This window comes from Glycine max, chromosome 7 (genome assembly GCF_000004515.6).
Source record: "Glycine max cultivar Williams 82 chromosome 7, Glycine_max_v4.0, whole genome shotgun sequence".
Lineage (NCBI taxonomy): Eukaryota > Viridiplantae > Streptophyta > Magnoliopsida > Fabales > Fabaceae > Glycine > Glycine max.
Window position 1 is genome coordinate 8,496,515 of NC_038243.2, and position 23,767 is coordinate 8,520,281.

The 23,767-nt window shown below is 30.1% G+C and overlaps 1 protein-coding gene across 1 annotated transcript; it reads right to left on the minus strand.

Moving 5' to 3' along the window:
- Positions 1-15,945: 15,945 nt before the first annotated feature.
- On the minus strand, positions 15,946-17,836 carry LOC100803700 (transcription factor BEE 1). The gene is made up of 6 exons (XM_003528902.5): positions 17,377-17,836; positions 17,150-17,269; positions 16,899-16,964; positions 16,740-16,808; positions 16,536-16,613; positions 15,946-16,248 (listed from the first exon to the last, which is right to left on the minus strand). The coding sequence occupies exons 1-6, from the start codon at positions 17,767-17,769 to the stop codon at positions 16,156-16,158; spliced, it is 819 nt and encodes a 272-aa protein (XP_003528950.1). The 5' UTR covers positions 17,770-17,836; the 3' UTR covers positions 15,946-16,155.
- Positions 17,837-23,767: the final 5,931 nt, after the last annotated feature.

A 23,767-nucleotide genomic window follows, 5' to 3' on the forward strand; every position in this document is an offset into this window, starting at 1 on the left:
GGCAGGTGCAGGGAAATCTCTTTTTCTCTTCTTTATTTTTTTTTTATCTGTTTTTGAAAAACAAAATTTTGTAGATATTCCATTTTTAAATTATGCTTTATTTTTTAGAAAATAATCTAAGCATTGACAGTATAATTTTATATTGTTAACTTTTTCATTAATTAAATTAAAATTTATACCTATTTTAATTTTCAGTTAGTGGACAAATTAGTTAACAATACAAATTTTTTATATTAATTGTGTATATAGAAATGGAACTTTCACTTTTTGCTGGTTTTCATACCTTTTCAACTTTTGTTTTTGTTTCATTTAAAAATTTTGTATTAAACTTTAGGATAAATAATATTTTTATTTTTGAATGTATAAATTTTGATAAATTCGTCTCTAAAAAATTAAAATTCAAAATTTAATCCTCAAAAGTATAAAAATTATGACAAATTCATTCAATCATTAACTTTTGTATGTGACTATTAATAAAATAGTCTACATGAAAAAGAAGAACAAATTTATCACAAAATTGATGACTAGTGTAGACATGTTGAATAGATTAGACGAAAATGTCAATAAGTTATCATTATTGAACATAAATGTCAATAACTTTTTCTTGAACGAAAATGTCACTAACTTTTTTTTGGACAAAAATATTAGTAAATTATTATTATTGAACCAAAATGTCAATAATTTTTTATTACATGTAAATGCCAATAATTTTTTTATTAGACCTAAATATCAGTATTTTCTATTAGAATAATTTGTTAGATCCCAAATTTTGTTTCATTTATGGGTAAAATATAATTTTATGGTAAACTTTCCCCAATTTTTCAATTTTAATCTTTGAAGGATGAATTTGTCAGCAACGACTAATATATTTAGGTATCAAAATGGCTATTTAGTGCTTTTTTACCGGTAACTTATGAGTTTAGCCTTGATTCAAAGCTTTCGAGAAAATTAAATTAAAGAAAAAAACTGGTTTACTCAAGTAAATGGTCAATTTTGCAAAGCACGGCAACCCCGTAACATAAAAAACATAGTTTTCAAATCATTTTCCATTTCATTTCATTTTGACGCCTCCGCTAACTAAATTCACCATCTCTCTCTCTCAAATGCCAATATATGATTTTAGAGTATGTGACTAAGTTATTCGTTTGTGACTAAGTTAATTTATGCGACATATGATTTTAGAGTATATTAATACCAAAATGGCTATCGTTGCTATTAATGCCTCTTAACTTCAACACTGGTTAACTTCTAGTTTTAATTTTCTATCTCTGATTTACATGGTTCTAAGGGCATTGCCATCTTAATGTACAAGACCTTTTTCTTGGTGTGTGTATTTAAACATGGTGCAAAATAAATTTTGGTCCCTATTTGACTCATTTGAGTTTTAATCCTTATTATTGCCTGACTTGAAAAAATCCTTGTAATTCTTTTCCTTGGATATTGGTCCTTATAGTTTCATAGTACTATTAAGATTTTGGTCTCTCAAGGACCATTGCCTTGATATGTATAACAAGCAATCTTTCTTAGAAAATTGAGTGAAAACATGGAAACTGAAACAAAATTATTATATAAGGATCAAAACCAAAATTAATGGAAATTGTAAGGAAAAAAATCTACTTCAAATCTTAAAATGTTTCCTAATTATGGATTTGTTGAAGGAAAAAATCACACTATGAATGTTGTTTTGTAGATTTGGAGAGAGGAGATGCAATAGCTTTATATGTTCTTCTATTTTTGCCCACTTGCTATTATGGACCTGTAAAAGAGATGCTGAGATGATGTCTTTCTCTATGATAATATTTTTCTCTCTGTTATATAGGGACTGTTGCTGCAATTCAATATGGTACCAGGGCAATTTCTGATTTCTTTAGCTACGACGGTGTCAAAGTTAGTGATATAGTTGTAAAGAAGTAATGTTGAACTGCTAATCATCAATGTTTATTTCAATAGAGGGCAGGGGGCTTCTTTCATAATGTGTTGATTAGTAATTGGTATAGTGCCTTTTGATACCCATAAGGAATTTATTGAAGCAACTAGGGAGCCTCGTGTTACATTTTTGGCAGCCAAGTTATTGGTATAGTGTCAGAGGGCTTCTTTCATAATATCGTTTATATATATTGCATTTGTCTGTTAAGAATTGAGAGTAAAATCATATTGTACGTGCTACTGGATTGTATAATATTAGTTATTACATGCCATTCTATAATGGTTCTTAGATGATTGTGTTAGATAGTAAAACATTCTATGACGGTTCCTGAATAACCGTCTTAGAAAGTCAATAAGACTACAACGAGTGAATGCTTAAAACTATCTTAAAAAAGGAATCATTCTAAGACGATCATTCAATAACTATCTTAGAAACCTCTACTTTCTAAGACAGTTTCAAAACCGTCGTTATAAATGTGATGCTTTATTATGACACTGCTTTTTATGACAGTTCAAAACCGTCGTAAAATATCATCTACAACCAACTCAAAATCATATATTTGTAGTAGTGTCAAAAGGTGTATCTCAGCTTGAATTCTGGAACTAACTCAACAAACTTGGGAAGAAATGAATAACCTTAATTATGACTATATTTTAATGAGGAATGCAAGGTTATTTTTTAAGGAAGAAGATATATCTGTACATAAAAAAATTGCCTCAAAAAATAGAAAAAAAGCAAATAGTTTTAACTAATTTACCTTTATTATCATTTAGAATGTAAACATACTCATTTATTTTAGTGTAAACTAAAATGATAGTTAAAAAATTGCAAAATTTAAAAATAAATTTAATATATAATTACTTTATAAATTTATTTCATCTTAAATATGTTATACTTTCATTTGGAATATATATATATATATATATATATATATATATATATATATATATATATTACTTTATTATAAAAAGAGTGAGTTTTTTTAGATATTTAGTTTTAATATTTGTGCATATATTATTTAATTTATTTCAAAATTTACAATAATACAAAATACCCAAAGAAAAATGTTTGATGACGTTAATTGAAATTTTATTTGAAGAAGTATTTTATTTAATGTTTAATATTGTATCATATTTCAATTTTGTGTTGATTTTTTGAATATTTTATATAATCATATTAGTATATTTGTTTACTAATGAATATTTGGGGTCTAATAAATTAGTCTAATAGAAACATATTGATATTTATGTTCAACAAAAAATCATTGATATTTTGATACAATAGAAAATGATTGACATTTTGGTCCAATAATGATAACTTATTGATGCTAGGTTGTAGACCTGGGAGGTCACATCGTTGAGCCTCAACTGCATCTACCAGCGCTGAGCTTCCTCATCTGCTTCGTTCCTTCATTTTGCAGTTTATTTCAAATTCCAATTTCAAAACTCATAGCTTTATTCTCACTAGCTTCCAGAGCTACGAGGTGACCTGAGCCGACTATCTTCATTATGCACTTCATAGCAAAAATCCCAACCAGATATCAGTTGTTGTGTTTCCGTTTCAACATTTGTGCCTAGCTTCCCATTAGTTTTTTTTCGATCTAATTTCTCGATTCCAGTTGGATTCTTGGCAACCTAAACGGGATCTTGCAGTTTGATTATCCGTTGTACAAAGGTTGTTGAACTGTGGTTATTCAACAACCTAACGTCAATTGGTAAGGGTCATGTTCTGTTTTGAAGATAGAATAATGTTGTTCTATGTACTATAAAGAGCCTTATTTTTTTAGTTTCTGCGTGTTTACTATATTATCGAGATTCTATATGCATTAACATTTGTTATATTCTGCATTTTTGTTTTATGCTACAGGAAGCTTCTACAAGTGTCAGATTAACAAACTCACCCTGCTTCGTAAGTGTGTATCGCTTTGTATATGGACTCACTTAGACTAATGGATGTTTAATGTCTTTTTGATAATCATGTTTTGGATATTTGGAATTTTTTCAGTTGGTGTTGAATGTTTAATGGCAACTAGTATGGATTTCAAGCAGTTCCTTTAAGTTATGGTGATTGTATTGATAATAGCTGGCATGTGTAGTGGTTCTGTTTGGAATAACTGTAATTTGTGTATTTGTGTAGCATTGTTTCGTAGGTTGAACTTCATAGTTGAAATAGATGACCAAAAGAAAACTTGGAAGATGGTTGTTCGAGTGATAAACATGTGGACTATAACAAGATCGCCTAAATCTATTGTTGAGCTAATTTTAGTTGACAAGGAGGTTAGGTTAACTTATTTTTATTGGATATGTTGTATGGATTGGTTGTTGATAGTTGTTTATACCAAATCTTTTTAAAACTATCACTTCCCATGTTGATTGTCTAGGATAATCAAATTCTAGCACAAATGAGGAATGTTGATGTTCAACTCGATAATGTAACTTTTGATGTTGGTTACACTTATGTTATTCAGAATTTTGAAGTAGAAAAGAATAGTGATCATTATAAAGCAACACACCATGACTTTAAAATAAATTTTGTAAATGCAACTAAACTCACACCTCACGAAATACCAGAAATACCTAAAATAATGTACAACTTCATAATGTTTGATGACATTTTAAGTGGCTCAGCCAACATTAACTTTTTAATAGGTACAATTTTTGAATATGTGCTTATTGAACAACTTTACATGTTAGTATCATTATTTTCTCTAATGATGGGTTTTTTTGAAGATGTTATTGGTGAGGTTGTTGAGATTGGACAGTGGAATCTGCATGGAAAGCCAAAGAAAGTTGTATTTACAATGAAAGATGGATGGTATTCATTATTATTTACCAAAATAGAAACCTGAGTCAGTTTTAAATGTTAGTTGCATGAATAATTCATTTTTAATGTGACACAATGGAAGTATCATGAGTTCTACTTTGTGGGAGTCACTGGCTTTGGAGTTTAAGGATTGTTTTGATAAACATGTTTTTGGTCTTGTGGTGTTTTTGCTCAGTCTGGCTAAAATCAAAGAACCAAGAGGTTGTTTCATTGTAAGTGCATATTCTAAATATACATTTCATTTTGAACTAATATAAACTTTTTTCGTTTTCTATAGGAACTTATCCAATAGCAATCCAGAATTTAATGTATGGTTCTCAAATTTTTGTGAATACTGACATGAAAGAAATTATGGAATTCAAGGATCGGTTCGCCACTTCATTCATGATACTTCCATCTATGTTGTGATTTAGTTTTGAATATTTTAAATTTATTTATCAATACATATGTTTACTTATTTCATAATTGATCCGACACAACTAACAACGGTTCTGTGTACCCAAATAGGCAGTCAAATTTTGGGATCTTCAGTGTATTCTCTTGCAGATCGATTTCTGCATAATACCCAAGTGAAATGCTTTGATGAACTTAGCCAATTGAAAAAGGTTTGAGATAATATTTGATATATTCGTTGGGTTTGAAATATCGTAATTCATTTTTATAAAGAATCATTTTTGTTGTAGGAGTGTGTGTGCGTCATTGTGGCTACTATAAGCAAGTTATTGGTAGCCAAATGAGTGGATTTATGATGGGTATGTTAGTTGTTATTCATAAATTAGTTTGGTATTGAAAAATTGCAAGGAAATAGCACTTTACCTCCAATTTATGGTTCTTTTTGTAGAATTGCACATATTTTACTTTATTGTGTGATTTTATAGGGTAGAAACTCCATTTTTGTGACTTAATGCTGAATCCAATTTAGTTTCAGGCCAACGAAGAGAAGGTTAAAGCAGCTGATGACTCGCTCAGCGAGGTAGATCTGCTCAGCGAGATGCATCCGCTTAGCGAGGCATCCGGCTTGCTTAGCGGATGGGAAACCCTAGAAGAGGATAAGTCAAAGATATACACGCCCAGCGCGCAGCCAACCCTCCCAGCGAGGACGTTGTCTCTTCTTGCGCTCAGCGCACCCACTCTCGCTAAGCGAAAATTCACTAACTCTCGCTTAGTGAGATATGCTCGCTAAGTGAGCCTTCGAAAGCTAAAAAGTCCAAGAGCCTTTAAAATACTGAGGTTGGCGGAGTTTCAAAAGAGAGACAAGTTTTTGAGCAACAAAGAGAGCTTAGTTCAGGAAAACAGAGAGAGTTAGGTTTTAGATGTTGGAGGAGACATCCTCCATCATCTTCTTCCAATTTCTTTCACCAAAAATAGTTTCTTTCTCGTAGTTTTGAAGCTTTGCTTGTAATGGAAGGCTCAGTCTCTTTGTTGGGGAGTTCTATTGAACAATCTTGATGTAATATTCTCATTATCTATTTAAATGTTATTTCTCTGTGTTCATTGCTTCTATCTATGCTTATTTTACATGCTTGTAGCTTGATCACCCATTTGTATGTGTAGTTAGGCTTTTTAGTATTGGAAAATGCTTTAAAATCTTAGAACTTGATAGAGCAAGCTAGAAATCTGTATGTCTAGGAATAGAGTGCAGTGATCTAGTTCATTTTGCACTGTAGGCTTAGTGCAACTTTTTTAGAACAAGTTTGTTGAGGGATCAAGAACAAAGTCTGAAGAGAGTTAGGCTCATTGTTAGTCGTCATTTACGACTAACTTTTGTATTGAAAAACATTATGAAATTTATGTCTTTCCTCCAATTTATAGTTCTTTTTGTAGGTTTGTACATATTTTTATGTTTAGTTTAATTTTTATGCAGTAGATATTCCCTTCATTGTGAATTAATGTGTTTTCAACTTCAGTTTCAGGTGAAAAGATGAAGAATAAGAAGGTTGCAATAGCTGGTGTCTCGCTAAGCGTAGTATATGCGCTTAGCAAGCAACAACCTCTAAACGAGACATCAACTTGCATAGCGAGTTAGGAGAATCTCGAAGAGAATCTGCCACGCATGCACGCGCTCAACGCGTCATTAGCTCGTCCAGCGAGTCATTTGTCTCTTCTGGCGCCTAGCGCGCCTGACTTGCTCAGCCAAAAATCATTAACTCGCGCTTAGCGAGCCTTCGAGGACAGAAAGCCCTTAAAAGCCGAAGTTGGCATAAAAAAGGAGGAGTCTTTTTAGCTTTTGGAAGAATAGAGATATACGTGAGAGACACAACAGGGCAAGGGAGCACCAAAAACCTCAGCTTTCAAGAGGATTCTAGGTTTTAGAGTGATTTCTAGGTTCCTAGAGGTAGAGGAGACATCCCCACCACTGTGTAATCTGAAATTTGCTTCCAAAAACCCCTATTGTGGCTAAAAGGTGATAACTTGCCATGGAAGGCTAAAGCTTTTGTTGGGGATTTCTGCTGAGCCTTAATGTAAAAACTCTTTACTATCTATTTAATGTTGCTTTGATGTGTTCATTGCTTATATTTGCATTTAATTATTGCATGCTTGTGGACTGATCATCCATTTGCGTGTAAAGTTAGGATTTTTAGCATTGGAAAATATTTTGAATCCTTAGAACCGGATAGAGCATGACTAGATAATTGTATGTTTGGACACGGAGTGCAGGGATTTAGTTTTTAATAATATGACTTTGTTGTTTTTGTTTTGGTATATAATATATGTTTTTCTTTTGCATCATCATCAAATTTAATTTGTATGTACTGATTATTTATTTTTTAGCTTATATTATTTTTTACCTTATTCATTTACTTTTAAATTTAAGAAATAATAATATTATAATTATATAGTTCACACTTTTATTGTAATTTTTATTTTTTAGCTTATCTGCGCCAACGCAGGCTAGTGAACTAGTTGAATCCTAGATCAATGCATTCGTTCGCCTATGTCATTTATCATTCATGATTCATAGAAAAACTAAAATAAATAAAAATTATAGAACAAAATGAGGGCAATTAAGCCATATAATCAACACTCACGTAATATAATTAATGACCCAAACTAATAAATATAATTGAATTACGTTATAAAAAAAATATAATTTGAATTACATACCAAAATAAATGCTTCATTGTTTTATGTATTGTCTTCGCATAAAAGAAAAAAGTTATATTTGCCTTGTAGGACATATGATATTTCTTTGACTAATTTAAAATTTATTAATAATAGAAACGGTCATTGTTGATTTTGCTTATCATATACTATCTCTCGTACTATATATAAAAATAAAAAAATACTTAATTCATCAAAATCAATAAAAAATAGTTAAATTAGTTAATTTTAATTAATAATATAAAAAATTAATTTTATTTCAAAATTATTCATAACATTAAATGGTTTAAGTGACTTTTGTTTTTTTAAAATAATTTTTTAGTCAATAAGCATACCTTATTTTATTAATAATCCAATAAATGCATTTACTTTCATAAAAAATGAGTATGTATCATTAATAAATCACAATTAATGATAAAAAAAGAAATTTAGCAATTAAATTCCCCCACCAACACATTTTTTTCATGATTCCATCCTTGTACGCTAATGAGGTGGGAAAATTACATTCCTATGGAAATGTGAGAAGTTATTTTTTAACTTTGTCATAATTTTCATTTTTTTATTTTTTATTTAAAAACTTTAAATGTATTTCTAGAAATGTTAAAAGTTAACCAAACACACTTTTTATATATGCTAAGGAGTAACATTCATGGCTATAATATTCTTAGAAATATGATTCCTTGAAATCCAAAATAATTATGTGAAGCAAACACTCCTTATATATAGTTTATTTTTAATTTCATTATTAAAATATATTTCAAGAAGAATAATAATTAAAAATAATGTAAATCATTGGTAGATACTTAAATTTTACAGATTGTTGATATGATCTAATCAAATTTATCAGTAAAAAAATTAATTATAATATAAATACATAATCATTGACATTTTTATAGAACAATGATTGACTTAATTAGATATAAATAATTAATTATATTAATATTATTTTTTACAGACTATTTTAGATATTATTTAATGACATTAAAACAAAAAATAAAATTGTTTTCAAGTTCAATACTAATTATAGCTATTGATTAAAATTAACATTATATGGTTGGTTATAACTTTTCCCAATTCAATTGAGAGATTGTATTTTTTATATAAACTCCGGAAGAATGTTGTGAGTTAAGATTATACATACATACATACATAGTTCATATCCTATGATGTCATGCAAACATGTTTAACTTCATAAATAGGCAAGGCAACAGGGTGGGGTGGGGACGAGCTTAGTCTCTGTGCCCTCCAACTCCCGAAATCCTTTCTGCACCTGCCCTTGCCCTCGATTCTCAGAGGTCCAAAAATTAGACCATCCCCGCCCCTGCTTGAGGATTGGGTTTCTCCGCCTCGTCCCATATTAACTCCTTGACAAGTGTATCAATCCATCCATGTAGTATTAAAATGGTAAGATAGAGTGTTGAGTCTACATAGACTTTAATTGTACTCGGAGTTTGTATATATCTAATTTTAAGTGAATAAATGATTAAACTAAATATTTGTCAAGTGATAATGAGGAATTATAAAGTTCAACCAAAATAAAGGATAACAAGGCAGAGGACATGCAAAAGACAACAAAACAAACGCTTGGAGGTGTAAATTATCGTTTGATGCAGATGTTAGATATTTTTTTTACCATTTAACTTTATTTCAACTATTACATTCGTCAGCTAAACTACCCTAACCATGATTTCTCATGTGAAAGAGTCTAAATTACCTAATTTCACTCATAATCCCTTAAAAGCTACACCAAATAATTTGCGTAAAGAATAAAGATGCATAAACAAGGCTAAATAACACCATTTTATCCCTAGACATTGATTGCCTAGAAGCTCCTTCAAGTTCTTAGGGTGCAAACATTTTCCAATGATTAAAACTCTGTAACATACATGCAAATGAGTGATCAAACCATAAACAAGACAATAAACTTAGAAAGGAAGCAATAATATTAAAATAACATTAAAGGGATAGTAAATGTCATTACATTAAGAGTGTTTGGTTGTCAAGCACCCAACAAGAGGTAATTTAGTCTACCATAATCATGAGAGGCTAAAAAGTTGAAGATGAAACAAAGAAAATGGAAGAAAATGAAAGAAGAAGAGCTCCAAATGAGTGGTATTCTTTTTCTCTTTGTGCCTTACTGTAAAACACAGTGCCCTCCTTTTGTACTCTCCAAAAGGCTGCACAATCATGATTTTCAAAAATGATTGTGCACTAAGTCTGCATGTGCGCGTTAGGCACATATGCAAAGTTCAACTGGCTTAAGTGACCATGCACTAAGCATCCAAATGCGTGCTTGGTGCACATGGATGATACAACTGGTTCAGTTTGGCTTCTCGCACTAAGCGTGCACTGGTGCAATGAGCGTGCTGCTCTAATTCTTCAACATCTTCCAGACCTTTTGTTGTGTCAAACTTTACAAAAAAAATAGAACCAAAACACTATGAATTCACTAACTTTAGCATTCTTCGGATAAAAAATCATAAAAAAAACCTAAATTCCTATCATTTTAGATCAAAAGAAGCATTAAAAGAAAATAACTTAGATAGTTTCTATGTGATTTAAATGTACAAATTAAGTATGCATAACAATTATCAAACTATCTTGTTTTTTTATTCATGAAAAATGGAGAAAACAAGACAAATTTTTTTTATCTTATTTATTTTTGGATAGTTTAAAGAAATAGTGATCATGACACCTTATTTATCAAGATTGAAATTTCAAGTGCTTAGCTACAAATTAAGTAAAAATTGTTGGCCCTCATTTATATTTTGAGCTCAACATGAAATTAAGTAAGAATTGTACACAATATAAGAAAAAGACTAATTTCATACATAAAAAAAACATTAATCCATTAAAATTAGGGGCAGAGACCAACATATTTGACCCCATCCCCGAACTCGACTTTCTCAATCGAAAAAAATCTGAACTCGACATTGATCCTAATCAACTCAGTTTTTTCTCGTCAAAGTCGGGACAGGTCCGGGATCAGTCCCCATGGGGACAGGTACACTTGTCATGCCTATTCGTAAATATGATGCAAATATGAAGAGAACAATCTTTTGTGCAAACATAAAAACATATAATAAACATTATTGATGAATAAAAACAACTTATAATGATATTAAAATTAAAGAATAAATACTAATTAAAAAATGGAAAAATGTTTGATCATGTTTTCTTTTTCCTCTTCATATTGATCATATAAGTGAGAAATGACTCACAATATTGTTACGATTATATGTTATAAAAACTAGACTCATATTTATAATGATTATAGGATTAGGTTAATTATTTTATATTTTTATCTTTTTTAAATGTTAATAAATATGTAATATATAATTTATAAAAAAAAATTTATAAGTTACTTTAATAAACTATATTATGTTTGTTTACTAAGGCTTTTGAAGAGTTTTAAACTCTTTTGACCATCTTATAAGCAACTCAAGCTTATTTTAGTAGTTTACTTTTCATAAACTACATCAAGTAGCTTATTTTCATAAGAAAGTTACTAGCTTTTCTTTCTTCTCAATTTTATTCTTACTCCTTTATTAGGAATTGCTTTTTTTATCCTTTTATTCAATTTAAAAATCATTGACCTATTTTAAAATTCTTATAAACACTAAATGACATATTTAGAGCATTTCCCAGGTGTTTTTTTTAAGGGTTTCTTTAAGTGAAAAATTGTTTATTACCATTTTTTTCCTATTGGAGCATATCTTCGTGATAAGGAGAGTTTCTTAAAAAATAAGATTTGTATCTTTTGGAAGAAACTTTTTCTTTGCAATACAAAATAATATTTACCTAACACATAACAACACCATAATTAAGTGGGAAAAAAATATAAAAGTGTGAGTTTCTTGAAGTTTCCTAAAATTTATGATCATTAGAGTAAAATTGTATATGAATTTCTTACGAGAACAAAGACTCTCGAGATCACAAAAAGTATGATGGGACCACAAAAAATAACTTAGGAAACTTACTTAAGAAATTCACATTGGAGATACTCTAATTTTCAGTTATTATGAAACTTGTAATTCTATTTTTTTTTTAACTTTGTTTAATGCTAAACTATTTAATTTAATGAATTAATATATATTTTATTTTAATTAAAAATATGTGGTTACTAAACAAAAGTTCATAAAAAAATCAAAATTAAAGAAGAAAAATATTTTTATTTTTAAAAAAAATAAAATTATTAATAAAAATTAAATATTATAAAAATGATTTTAAACAATATAATTTAATTTAGTTTAATTCTACTCTTTTGAAATGAAAGAAAAAATTGATTTAAAACAATATTAGTTTAATAAAAATTTGATTTTAAGCAATATAAGCAAAATCACCCTATCTTTGTTATTCTTTTATAATATAAAATTATTGTCCTACTTTATAAGATGATAAGTTATTAAAAATAAATTTAAATATATTTTTTTATGTAATTTGATATGCATAAATTAATTTATCGATAACCTTATTAAACATAAGTGGACCACGAGTCATCACATAAGATAATTTTACACTACATTTTAACCCAACATCTTAAGGCTCAAGTTTATGGGTCTTCTACTTACGAAACTCTCAACTTTTTTATTTTTATTCGATGTGAGACTTTACCTTAAACTTATAACTCAACACCTTGCTAACTTTTATCTTCCGTTATCCTTCATGTTAAGTGGAGTCATGGTTTCATCTTCATTTTTATTAAAAAGATCAGGAAAAATCTTCAAAGGATAAATTTAAGTGTGATGTTAATGTTTGTTAGGTCCGCAAGTAATAAGTAATTAAACAAATCATGTGGGTAAAGATTCATTAATTATATTCCTCGATGACCACTTGATATTAATTAATTCTGTTCTAACTTATTGTTTGACCCGAGGAATAATGTATATACCAAAAGTCTAGGTGTGCAAAAGGACTGTGTAAATGGGGGCTGATGTGAAGTAAATACTAACAGGAACTGAATGGCAGATTACAAATGCAGAATCCGGATAAGTATGAAGAGACAGCCGTCTTAATTTTGGTCTAAAGCCTATCTTGCCAAGTCAACAGTGATGGGAGGTGAACATGTTGGTTTTAAGAAGATAACAACAAAAAATGGGGTGAGGGTGTTTGTTGCAATTTAGAGTGAAGTTTGTTTTGAATGTTAATTGCAAGACCATACAAACAGATACGGATGGTTTTGCTTCCATTTTGGCAAAATTGGTGGGGTTATGGTATACCTGACCAGCTAACAACTTCCACTTTCAGTTTAGAAACTTGACAGTGACTTGTGAGCTAGGTACCTGTGTGCTTGAGTCTTTGAACTTCCAAGTTTTTATTATTAGGTAAGAGATCTCATATATCTTCCACAAATACTAATTCTATTGGGTAAAGTATATTATGAGCAATAAAAATTTTTCTTTAAATATTAAACTCACTTACATCCTTAAATATACTTAAATATTGAGTTTGAAATCACTAATTAAATTTAAATAATTTCACGTTAATTGTTGATCCACAACACTTGTGCTTGAGTCCTTGAACTTGTTCAAATTTTTATTATTAGATAAGAAATCTTATATATCTTCCACGAAATACTTTTTCAGGCTAGTAAAGTTTGTTAGAGTGATAAAATTTCCTCTTCAAATATTAAACACACTTACATACTCGAATATCGAATTTGAGATCACTAATTAAATTAAAATAATCTCAGGCTAGTTGATGCACATATATAAAGTAATCAACATTCCCAAGTTAATTGATTACTAGGCTTCTCCCCAACTACTACCTCCGAACATGTGTCCCCAAATCTCAATCCATATCTCAATCCATATTGGGAATACATATACCAATCTATCAAGCATCAACTTAACTTTAAGACCCTTCAAGTCCATATTCTTCCTCCTTATTCATGCATGCTAGCTCTAAGAGACAAGGAAACACCGTGGTCAAAAGTGGGTCAAATAAGGAAGATTGAGTTGGAGTGAAGAAGCAAAAGTGGCTTTAAAAGGTTCACAAGCTCTTATCATTTTCCTGAAATTGGAGAACCCACATTGCCCATCCTCTTTTGAGCATGCTCTGGCCCATTCAAGCTGTCCTCATCTTCTACCAATTTCATGGATGCAATGCATCTAACCCCTCCTTCCCCTTTCATTAAACAATAACAACAAAGGTGCTATAATCTCATTAGTATTTTCTCTCTTCAATCATTCACTTAATGAATTGGCAACATCCACAAGATTTTATGAATTCATTGGTTTAAGTGGGTTCCATGGACACTGCTCCCCTTGGATTTGCCTTGTGCTTTGTCATGTTACTACAATCTGTTGCACTCACGCCCGATAAGCAATTCCTTTGTTTTACCGACAAACAAGATTTTTAAACTACTTGTTGACAAACCATGACCTCTGGCTCAATTGACAATACTTTTATGTGAGCATAAAACATCAAGTGAAAATTACTATTTTCCTTCCTTTTTATATCATAATCAACAAATTGCATAAAATCCAAATGATATCAGATGATATTCAAGCTTCTATGAAATACTCCTGCCTCTTAATTAACATGGGTCAACCAAAAGAGAGACCAAGAAAGATATTGCAGGAAATTGTTAAGACAAATCTCATGATTAATACCAATATTATGCTAGTTCGAGTAGAATTAAATTCACATTTGTTAAATAAAATATAGCGTTCAAGTTTTATGATGAAAAAAGAAAAATATTAATTGAAAGGAAAAATTTCACAAAAACTAATCAATTATATTGCAGGAAAAACTTACATATTTACCAAAAATAAAATAAAAAAACTCATGATAGATCATTTGTCTTCAAGATAGTCTTTGGCTGAGTCAAATGGTTTTGTGCGATTCATTTAATCAACTTCACATAACTAGATAAGACCTTTTTGTTGTTTGCCCTAATAGGGGTCCACCATCCCTTAGTTTAATGGTTCCAATTTCATTAACAAGACCTTGTAGCCAGGTTCATCTTATCAAAAGCCTAATGTAGGGATTAGTCGACATACCTCAAGTGAATAGAGACACCTCCTTAAAACAAATTAAAAAGAAAAACACCGTTGATTTTGCAACAAAAAAGAAATACTTGTTAATAATATTGTTGTTGCCGTAGGTCCTACGAGACATGGAGCTCCTAGTTGATTCATGATCGCAACAATTCAATCTGGGTCCATTTGTGGAACTTGGTAGAACAAACGGAATCACATGAATAGTTTTCCACAGTAGTTTTTGCAAGTAAAATATTTGCCAAGAATTTTAGCAAGATTTGGAATTAGTTATGTGGGATTTATTTAAATAAGATTTTTATTCTCAACCACCAAAAAGAGAGACATATACGAATAACCAGCCAAATTCATATCTCAAAGTTCAGATTGACAAGTTACAGAGATAGACATCTATGGCAATTGAAAAGAAACTAATACTTTGGATTCAAATGCTGAAATTTGAAATTAAAGTCTTGGGATGGGTTGTTGCCTTCGATGTAAGCAAAATCATTGTTTTTGCCACCATAATAACCCAAGTTTCATTGTTAAAGGAAATGGAGAAAGTGAATAGAGGGGTAAATGTTTTCATCAAATTCAATAACTTTTAGAATGTCTATACTGAAAATTAATAATCAGAATTAATAAAATTCGAGAACAATTTTATTCCCAAAATCATAAAAAGATATGCGCCTTTTCCATGTGGAAAATGAAAGAATCTTTGTACTCCCATGAACTTTTAAACTTTGAAGTATAAATGTATCCAGCACGATTGATCTTGAATGAATAACCATACTATATAATTCTTGCTGAATAATACATTATTGCTACAACACATGGTGGCTAATATTATATTCCAAACACATCAAACAAATAGTTTTTAGGTTCAAGATTTTACATGCACAGTGGCAATTAATTCCAATTATTGTTTGATTAATTAATAACTACTATCTAGCCTAGAGTGCACATGCTTCGGTCGTAGACAGAAATACATCATACGTTTTTTTTCTTTTTATTTATTTTTCCTTTATGCTTAGTATTGGTGTCTGTGTATTTGGCCATAAATTGTCAAATCTTCAAGTACTGCAACCAACCAAACCATTCCAAAAAAAATAAAAATGAAATATAGCCTTTTTTTTATTAACTTCCATTTCATTTCTACACGTCTGAAGGATTGTACAAGCAAGAATGTCCACTTGCATGTGCTGGTAGCACATAGTGGAAACAAATTGATCTTTTAAACTTTGAAAAATTAAAGTAAAAGAGCAGATGAAGTGTGATCTCATGTCTTGTATAGCTGCTGAGTTAAAACATCCAAAACTGAAGTCAAAGGGGCCATGCTGGTTGGAAGAAAGAAACTCCTCCATACCCTTCTTTCTTATACTTTCCTAGCTCTTTTGCCTCGGATGCCCTTGCTCTCTGCCACAAATCAACTAAATAAATTAATATAAGCTTCTTTGAATTTGATCTTCAAATGGTAATTACTCATACCCTTGTCTACTATCTAGCATATTTCATATTCAGTTATTCACCACCTCTTATATTTATTCTTATCCATCACAATAATTAGCATATAGTAGTATATGAATTGAGAGGTTTTCATGCCTTATTAATTAAATACCACACAAAATGAGAAACCAACATATAACTCTTTTTTTTTTTTTTTTACATTAAATAAGACCATGAATTTTTTTAGAAGTAGGTACCTGCATTGTTTCCAAAGCATCTGTCTCGGAATTGAAGTCATAAAAGGTACTTGCTGCAGTAAGCTTCAAAGAAAGGAACTGCAAAAGCCAGACGTGAATTGGTATTAATATTAACAAGGCTATGCTAAAACTTAAAAAAGTATCTTTTCCTGACAAAAAATAAGCACTATCTTCTTCTCTTCTTTTTGACTTCTGATCCCTTACCTCTACTTGATGCTGCAAGGACTGCACATAGTTTATGATTTCATCCAACATTACTGCCATACCCATGGTCTGCAACCATTAATGAAAATCAAAATATAAGAATTTGGTTCCATGAAGTTAGACTTAGACAAATTGGAGATTAAGGAAACATGTCTCTACCTTGTAACATCCTGGAACAATGTTCTGTAAGCACCTTAATTTCTCATTGATTTTCCCTCTTCTAACCTGATCAACAATAAACGACATACAAATATGTATTAGTCCACGTTCATCACAATCAAAGAGACAAGAAAAATAACCAAAGTGATTGAGTATATTCATATCTTATTGTTTTATCTTTTATGTTTGTGTAGGATATTTAACAATCTTGGCTTGAAGAAAGGTGAGTTAGGAAAAATATATACACACACCCTTTCTGCTAAACTGTGACTATCAGTAGCTTGACCTCTTCTGGCTCTGACATGAACCACTTCCTTTGCTTTCTCCTCTTCTGTTACATTGCTTTTTACTCTCTTCCCTCTTCCAGAACTCTGAAATTATTCACAGAAAAATAAAAAATCAATTTGTGTCTTGCATGATACAGAACATGGTGCATGGCCAAAAATAATTGGAGAAAAAAATAGTAGAAGGAATTTACATGTTTGATCTTGCTTCCACTTTCAGAAACTGCAGGAGTTGAGTTAGCTGAACTTGTCTCAGGAAGATCCATTGATTTCCTCTTTTTACCTTCATGGATCTCATTTTCTGCTTGGAAAATGGGGAGGGAAATAGGAAGTGCATTGTGGTTGACATGGGCAGGGAAATTTTCTTCCAAGTTTCCTGGACACTCAGGCTCTTGAGGGCCCAAAAAGGTGTCACAGGAGAAAGGCACCAAGTTGTGCATAGGAATCAAGTTTGAGTTTTCTAGGACATGTTGGTTCATCCCTAAGAACTGGTTTAGGAGTTCCATGCTTGGATCAATCTCTAAGAATGGAAACTGGGAGGGTCTAATATTGCTTTGCAATTGCATATTTTCTGTGAATTCAGCCATGTGATTTTAAAATGAGAGAATTTGAGTTGTGTTTATGAGGTGTTTTAACTATGGTATTTGGATAATGTGGGTTACACTTGTTCTATTTATACTGTGGAATTATGGCTACATTGGTGAATAGGACCATTCTGAGGTGGCCACGTGGCACCTCAAGCTTCTGTAGTTTTTGTTCCCTTAGTTGGCCCCTTGCACAGGGAAAAATGTCCAATATCAATAAGGGCCCATGTTTTGTGAGAAAAAGCACGCCTAGTTTGGGAGCTTTTAGACTTTTTTAATTTGTGTTGTGGTATCATTCAATTTTTAGCTCTAGCTAGTGGGAATTGGAAAAGTGCACTTGTTTAGTGCGGAAGCATGGCCTTGATGGAAAATCTCCAAAATATATGACCTTTCTCCAATTCCTTATTGTATGTGAGCACCATACTTGCATCTTCTTTTCTTGTTTATCTTTTAATATTCAGACTTTAGAACATAATGGGAAGTAACTTTAACCATTTCCATGAACACCTTACCTCATGGTGCATGAATATTGATTCACAAGTTTCTTATTCCAAGACCACAAGGATCATGAGATAGAAGCAATCCTTCTCAAATTAGATAAAATTATTATAAACAACAAAAAGTTGTAGTTTTAAATATTGGTTTAATATTATTTTTGGTTCATTATGTTTTCCAGTTATTTCACTTTGATACATTAAGTTTTAAAAAAATTATTATGACCCTTTAGGTTTTTGAAATGCATTGTTTTGGTCATTTTTTAAATTTTTCATTAGAAATGTTAGTGTTTTGTTAACTTTTAAATTTTAAAAGGAACAAAATGATATATTTTGAAAATATAAAAGACTATAATGTAACTTTTAAAACTTAATGTATCAAAACAAACAACTAAAAAACATAATAAACCAAAAGTGACATTAAGCCTTTTAAAATAATTAAATTTACATAGTAACTACTAAAAATAGTTACTAAGCTAATTTTATTTTTAAAAAAATAAACAACTAAAAAAAATTATCATCTCCTCCAACTACTTTGAGACCTGAAAAGGTAAAAAATACAACACCACACAGATTGAACAATGTCAACACATAATCTCACTAGAACCACCTTCATCAATGCATCGTTGTCAACATCGATGATAAGACAATTGTTATCTTTAGGTGAGACAAAAATTAGGATCACGGAGGGAAGTTGCAACAAGGACAAAAGTGACGATACGACAACGGTCTTTTTGGGTCAGCGACAAGAGACAAAGGGGCAGAAGGAGAAGAGACCCTTATCCGTTGTGATTGAGAATAATTAGTGAATGAAATCATTATCATGATTAAATTGAATAATAATAATATGAAACCGAAGGTTGTTATTTGTGGTTTCAAATCTATATTTTCTTCACTTAGTGATTTTTAATTTTTAAATAAAAAAGATAGCAACGATCTTTAGTTGTCACTATGTTAACTTAACTATTTTAAAATTTAAAACACTAACAAACACTAATATTTCTAGTGAAAAATTGATAAAAGGATAAAATCATACATTTTGAAAACATAAAATATCAAAATAAAACATTTAAAATTTAAAATTTAATATACTAAAGCGAAGCAACTGGGAAATATAATCCCTCACCATTTAATCCATATGCCTAATTGTATTTGCTAGTTTATACAACATTTGATCAATAAGGGCTTATTTGTTCACTAATGTTTTTAAATTATTTAAGATACAGAATTAAAAAAAAAATATATGGGAAAATATATAAAATTATAAAAATATTTGTATGATTAAATTCAAGTAAATTCTAAGCATGTTGATAGAAACAACTAAATTATAAAAAATAAATACATAATTAATTTAAAAATAAAAATAATGTGTGTTATTTAACAAAAATATCTTAAAATATTTAATTATACCAAAGAAACAATTCTATTTATTAAGAATACTTGTACTTCTTGTTACAAAGTAATATAAATCGATATAGTCAAGGTTTTGTTATTTTCTCGCAAATGCGTCTAATTCTCAATACAAAAACAGTTTCATTCAAAAAAATTGTACCGATCAAATTGATTTTGTTACGTACGTTACTACTCACTACCGCAGTATTCGTAAGCGTACGAGAATTGCAGCCATAAAATTGTGGATAAAACAGTAGTATCCGAATGAGATCATTGTTGCCATTTGTGCGTGTGATTGATTACTTTGAGACTATTATATATTACTGTAATATATTTTTCACTCTCTTTTTCAATTCCTTCTTGTTTTATTGATTTATATGCCTCTTACTAATTTAGGAGTAAGGTGAGTTGTGAGACTTGTAAATTTCACCTTATAAGAGTAACTAAGAGTGTATAAAAAAGTGTGTTGTTATAATTTTTTTGAATATTTTATTGAACTTAATAATACATTAGGCTAGATTACTTTTTGGTTTTTATTATTTTCTTCACAAAAATATAGTGATTAGAAATAAATTTTTTATATAATTATTTTCTTCACCCTGGAAAGATTGTCACTTTGTTTTGTGCCCCATTACAAGCATTACCCTTTGATGAACTAGAATTTTCCATATGGTGTTGTGATGTAAACTGTGTACACAAACTGTCATTTTAGAGTGCGATCTTTTGTGCAAGTTGTTGTTCTTCTGGCTTGTCCATACTTGAGGCCACATAAGCATGGTGCTTTATATTCAGTACCATGAACCTTATTGCTCCACCCCATTAAAAGTGTTTACGTAATTGAGAGTATAGAGCCATTTAGTGAACATGTTGAATGCGCAAGAAAAGGACGAAAATATAGCTTTCTTAGTGAGCAAGTCACATTAAGAGACTGTGTTGGTCAATATATCAACCACCCTAACATGAATTTCGATGCTGAAATAAAGAAGAGAAATTTTCTTTCACCCAAGATAATTGCTATTTAGTACGAAAGAATTATCATACAAATTGATATACGTACCAAGGCTATTTTTTTGTTTTATTGAACAAAAGTTAAATAAAAAATAAATTAACCTGAAAAATCAAAATAGATCTTTGGCTCCGGTGCCACTTGTGTGCAGGAAAAAAAAAGAATAAAGAAATAAAATAAGATGATAGAGAAATGGAAAGAAGTACAGATCAGAGATAGAAAGAATAAAGAGAAAAGCTCGATGGAGAAGATCCAAGTCCGATCAAAATTATATATACTTTTATTTTGAAGTTTTTGTGTTTACATAATCATGCAATAAAATAATTTTCTTCACGAAACATCATTTGGAGTGTGTGGATTAATATTTGGTAGCTTTTGAATGAAAATTTGTAAGTTCTTTTGTATCATTGAAGTTAACACACATTACATTGAACATATATAACTCTTTTTCATATAGATGCTTGGACTCCATTTTAATGCTAAAATACATAGACACATAATTAAATATTTTTCTATAAAAATTTATCATATGAGAACTTATTCATAATTTTTTTTATCAACAAATATTAATTAATAATATTATTAATTTTTATCAATAAAAAAAATTAAATTCATGATTTTTTTTCCTTTTCTTCATCCTTAATCACTAGATCAATTTTATATCTGAGAATTTATTCATAAATTTAATCTTAAAAGCTTATTAAAATGAGTTAAATTTTAAAAAATAATAAAATAAATCCTATTTATGAATCCAAACAAATAATTCTCCGTAAGTTGTTTAACTTTCCAACTCCTACACTTTTACGCGATACAACTCATTGTCCTATGTTTGCTCCCACTTTGATTTGAACTGATATTTGAGAAATGAATGAACCAAACTTTGAAACAGCCTTCTGACATGTGGGGTGTATGTTTGGCTTGCGGCAGTTCATTCAATTCTCATTAAGGTTACATTCTTTGGTCTCACAACCTAAAGAAAGCATATGGGCACTGAAAAGTAGGAGTTGCCCCTATATACACATCCAATTGTAGCCTTGCCAAAAAGGGACATGCTTTGATCATTTGCAATTGTAGCATTGACGGCTCGCACACAAAGACAAATTAGAGTTAGTTAACTTTGGGACAACAACGTTTCCTATAGTAGTAAACACATTATTACCCTTTTGCAAAAACTACATACTTAGTTTGAAAAAAAAAAACTAAGTTTGTAAGACCTTATGGACTAGAAGGGGTTTTTGGTTGTCATGTCACACTCCCCCAATGGGAAAATATCTTCCATATTATAAACGTGCAATGGTGAAGGTTGCCCATGCATTTGCATTTAAGCCTTAGTATAAATGAAAGGTGTGCAGCCAAACTAGTTACGCTGAAAGAGAATGCCATATAAAGAATTCCTAGCCTATGGATATGGCTACAATAGGTAGCTATAGGCCGGATTTACCTAACATAACTGTAATTGTTTTGACTTTTTTTCATTTGGGGAGCTAAAATGTACTCTCGTGCACTTGTTTTCAAACATCCTTCTTTATCTTGCCTTCAATTTTTTAAGGTAACATTTCTGATAACCACTAATATTATATATTTTTAAAAGTTAGCAGAGTTAAATACTGGAAAAATGTGAGAGAAAGAGAGGGGTGCCTATCTATCAATATTTGTGAAGTTAATTTTAAGAAAAATCTACTTGGACTTGATTGATTAAACTTTTCAGCAAGTTCTACAATTCTAGCCGTGTTTTAATTTCAAAATCACAGATTAAATACTTTTTTTATATATATATCTGTGATTATCATGATAAAAAAACTACAAGAAAAATATTAGATAGTATGTTTAGTAAAACTCAAAACATGTGTATTGATCACTTGAAAATCAAGAGCTATCAATACAAACTTCTACGCTTAAAACGTGAATTTGATTCAAAACTGACACTTTAATGGGTCATGGCTGCCTATCATGTAAGCATCTCGGACAATCTGAGCTCCCCTCTGGACATCATGGTGAAGGAATGTCGATAGCAGCAGCACCGAGTCCGGCTTAAAAAAAATACTCTTTGAGAATGAAGGGATTAGAATCATCAATGACCGCCATCATCATGAGATAAAAAAAGAAATAAATTTAATAAGAAGAAAGAAGTACGGAAGCAAAAACTTCTAATATCATATCAAAAATGAAAGAAATGAATGATAGTTTTTAAATTCATTTATCAAAGTATTACAAAGGTGATTTATTTATATAAATATAGAGAATAACTAACTTTTAGTAACTCTTAGTAACTAATTTCAATAACTTTTAGTAACATAATTAAGTAATTATTTACCTAAATTCTAATAACTAACTTCAACGTGGCTTAATCGTGATAAAGAGTTAAATACAGTAAAAAAAGAAAAAGTGAGACAAAGAGAGGGACATCCATATGTCAGATAATTTTGAGAAATTAATTTTCTGAAAATTTTACTTAGAGTTAACTGATTATACTGAAAATAAAAACTAAATTAATTAATACAAATAAAATAAAGAAAGGACAAAGTTAAACTTGACAATAACATGACTTTGGTTCTAATCTGACAAAATCAAACACCATCTGAATTTTGTTTTGGGCACTAAACGTGAAAGTTATCTTTTTCAATTTTCATTGGAAGTTATCTTCTATAATTACTATTTTATTTTACTGGTCTTCTAAAATTACTTAAAACAATTAAAAGAGATTAGTTTTTGAGCCTAAGCAAAATACCTTTAGTACATGTAAATATAATTTCTGAATATACAATTTTCCAAATCACGTAAATAAAATTAACTCAAGTTTAAAGTTATAAACCAAAAGTAAATATTTTTTTTTTCTTTTTCATTCCATTTTATTTTTCTTTAAAGAACGCCAAATAATGTTTTAATTAGTTAGATTCCAATGGCGTTGGATTAATTATTTCACACAAACTCACACACGCACACACACACAAAAAAACCACAAACTTAGGCATATAGACTTAATTAATTTCCTAGAACAAAACTTCCGAAGTTTGGCACCTGAATTAGACCAAAATAGATCATAAGTATATATAAGGCATACATCAAGTTCCAGATTGCTAACATATCTTTTATCACACTTTTCCAGTAA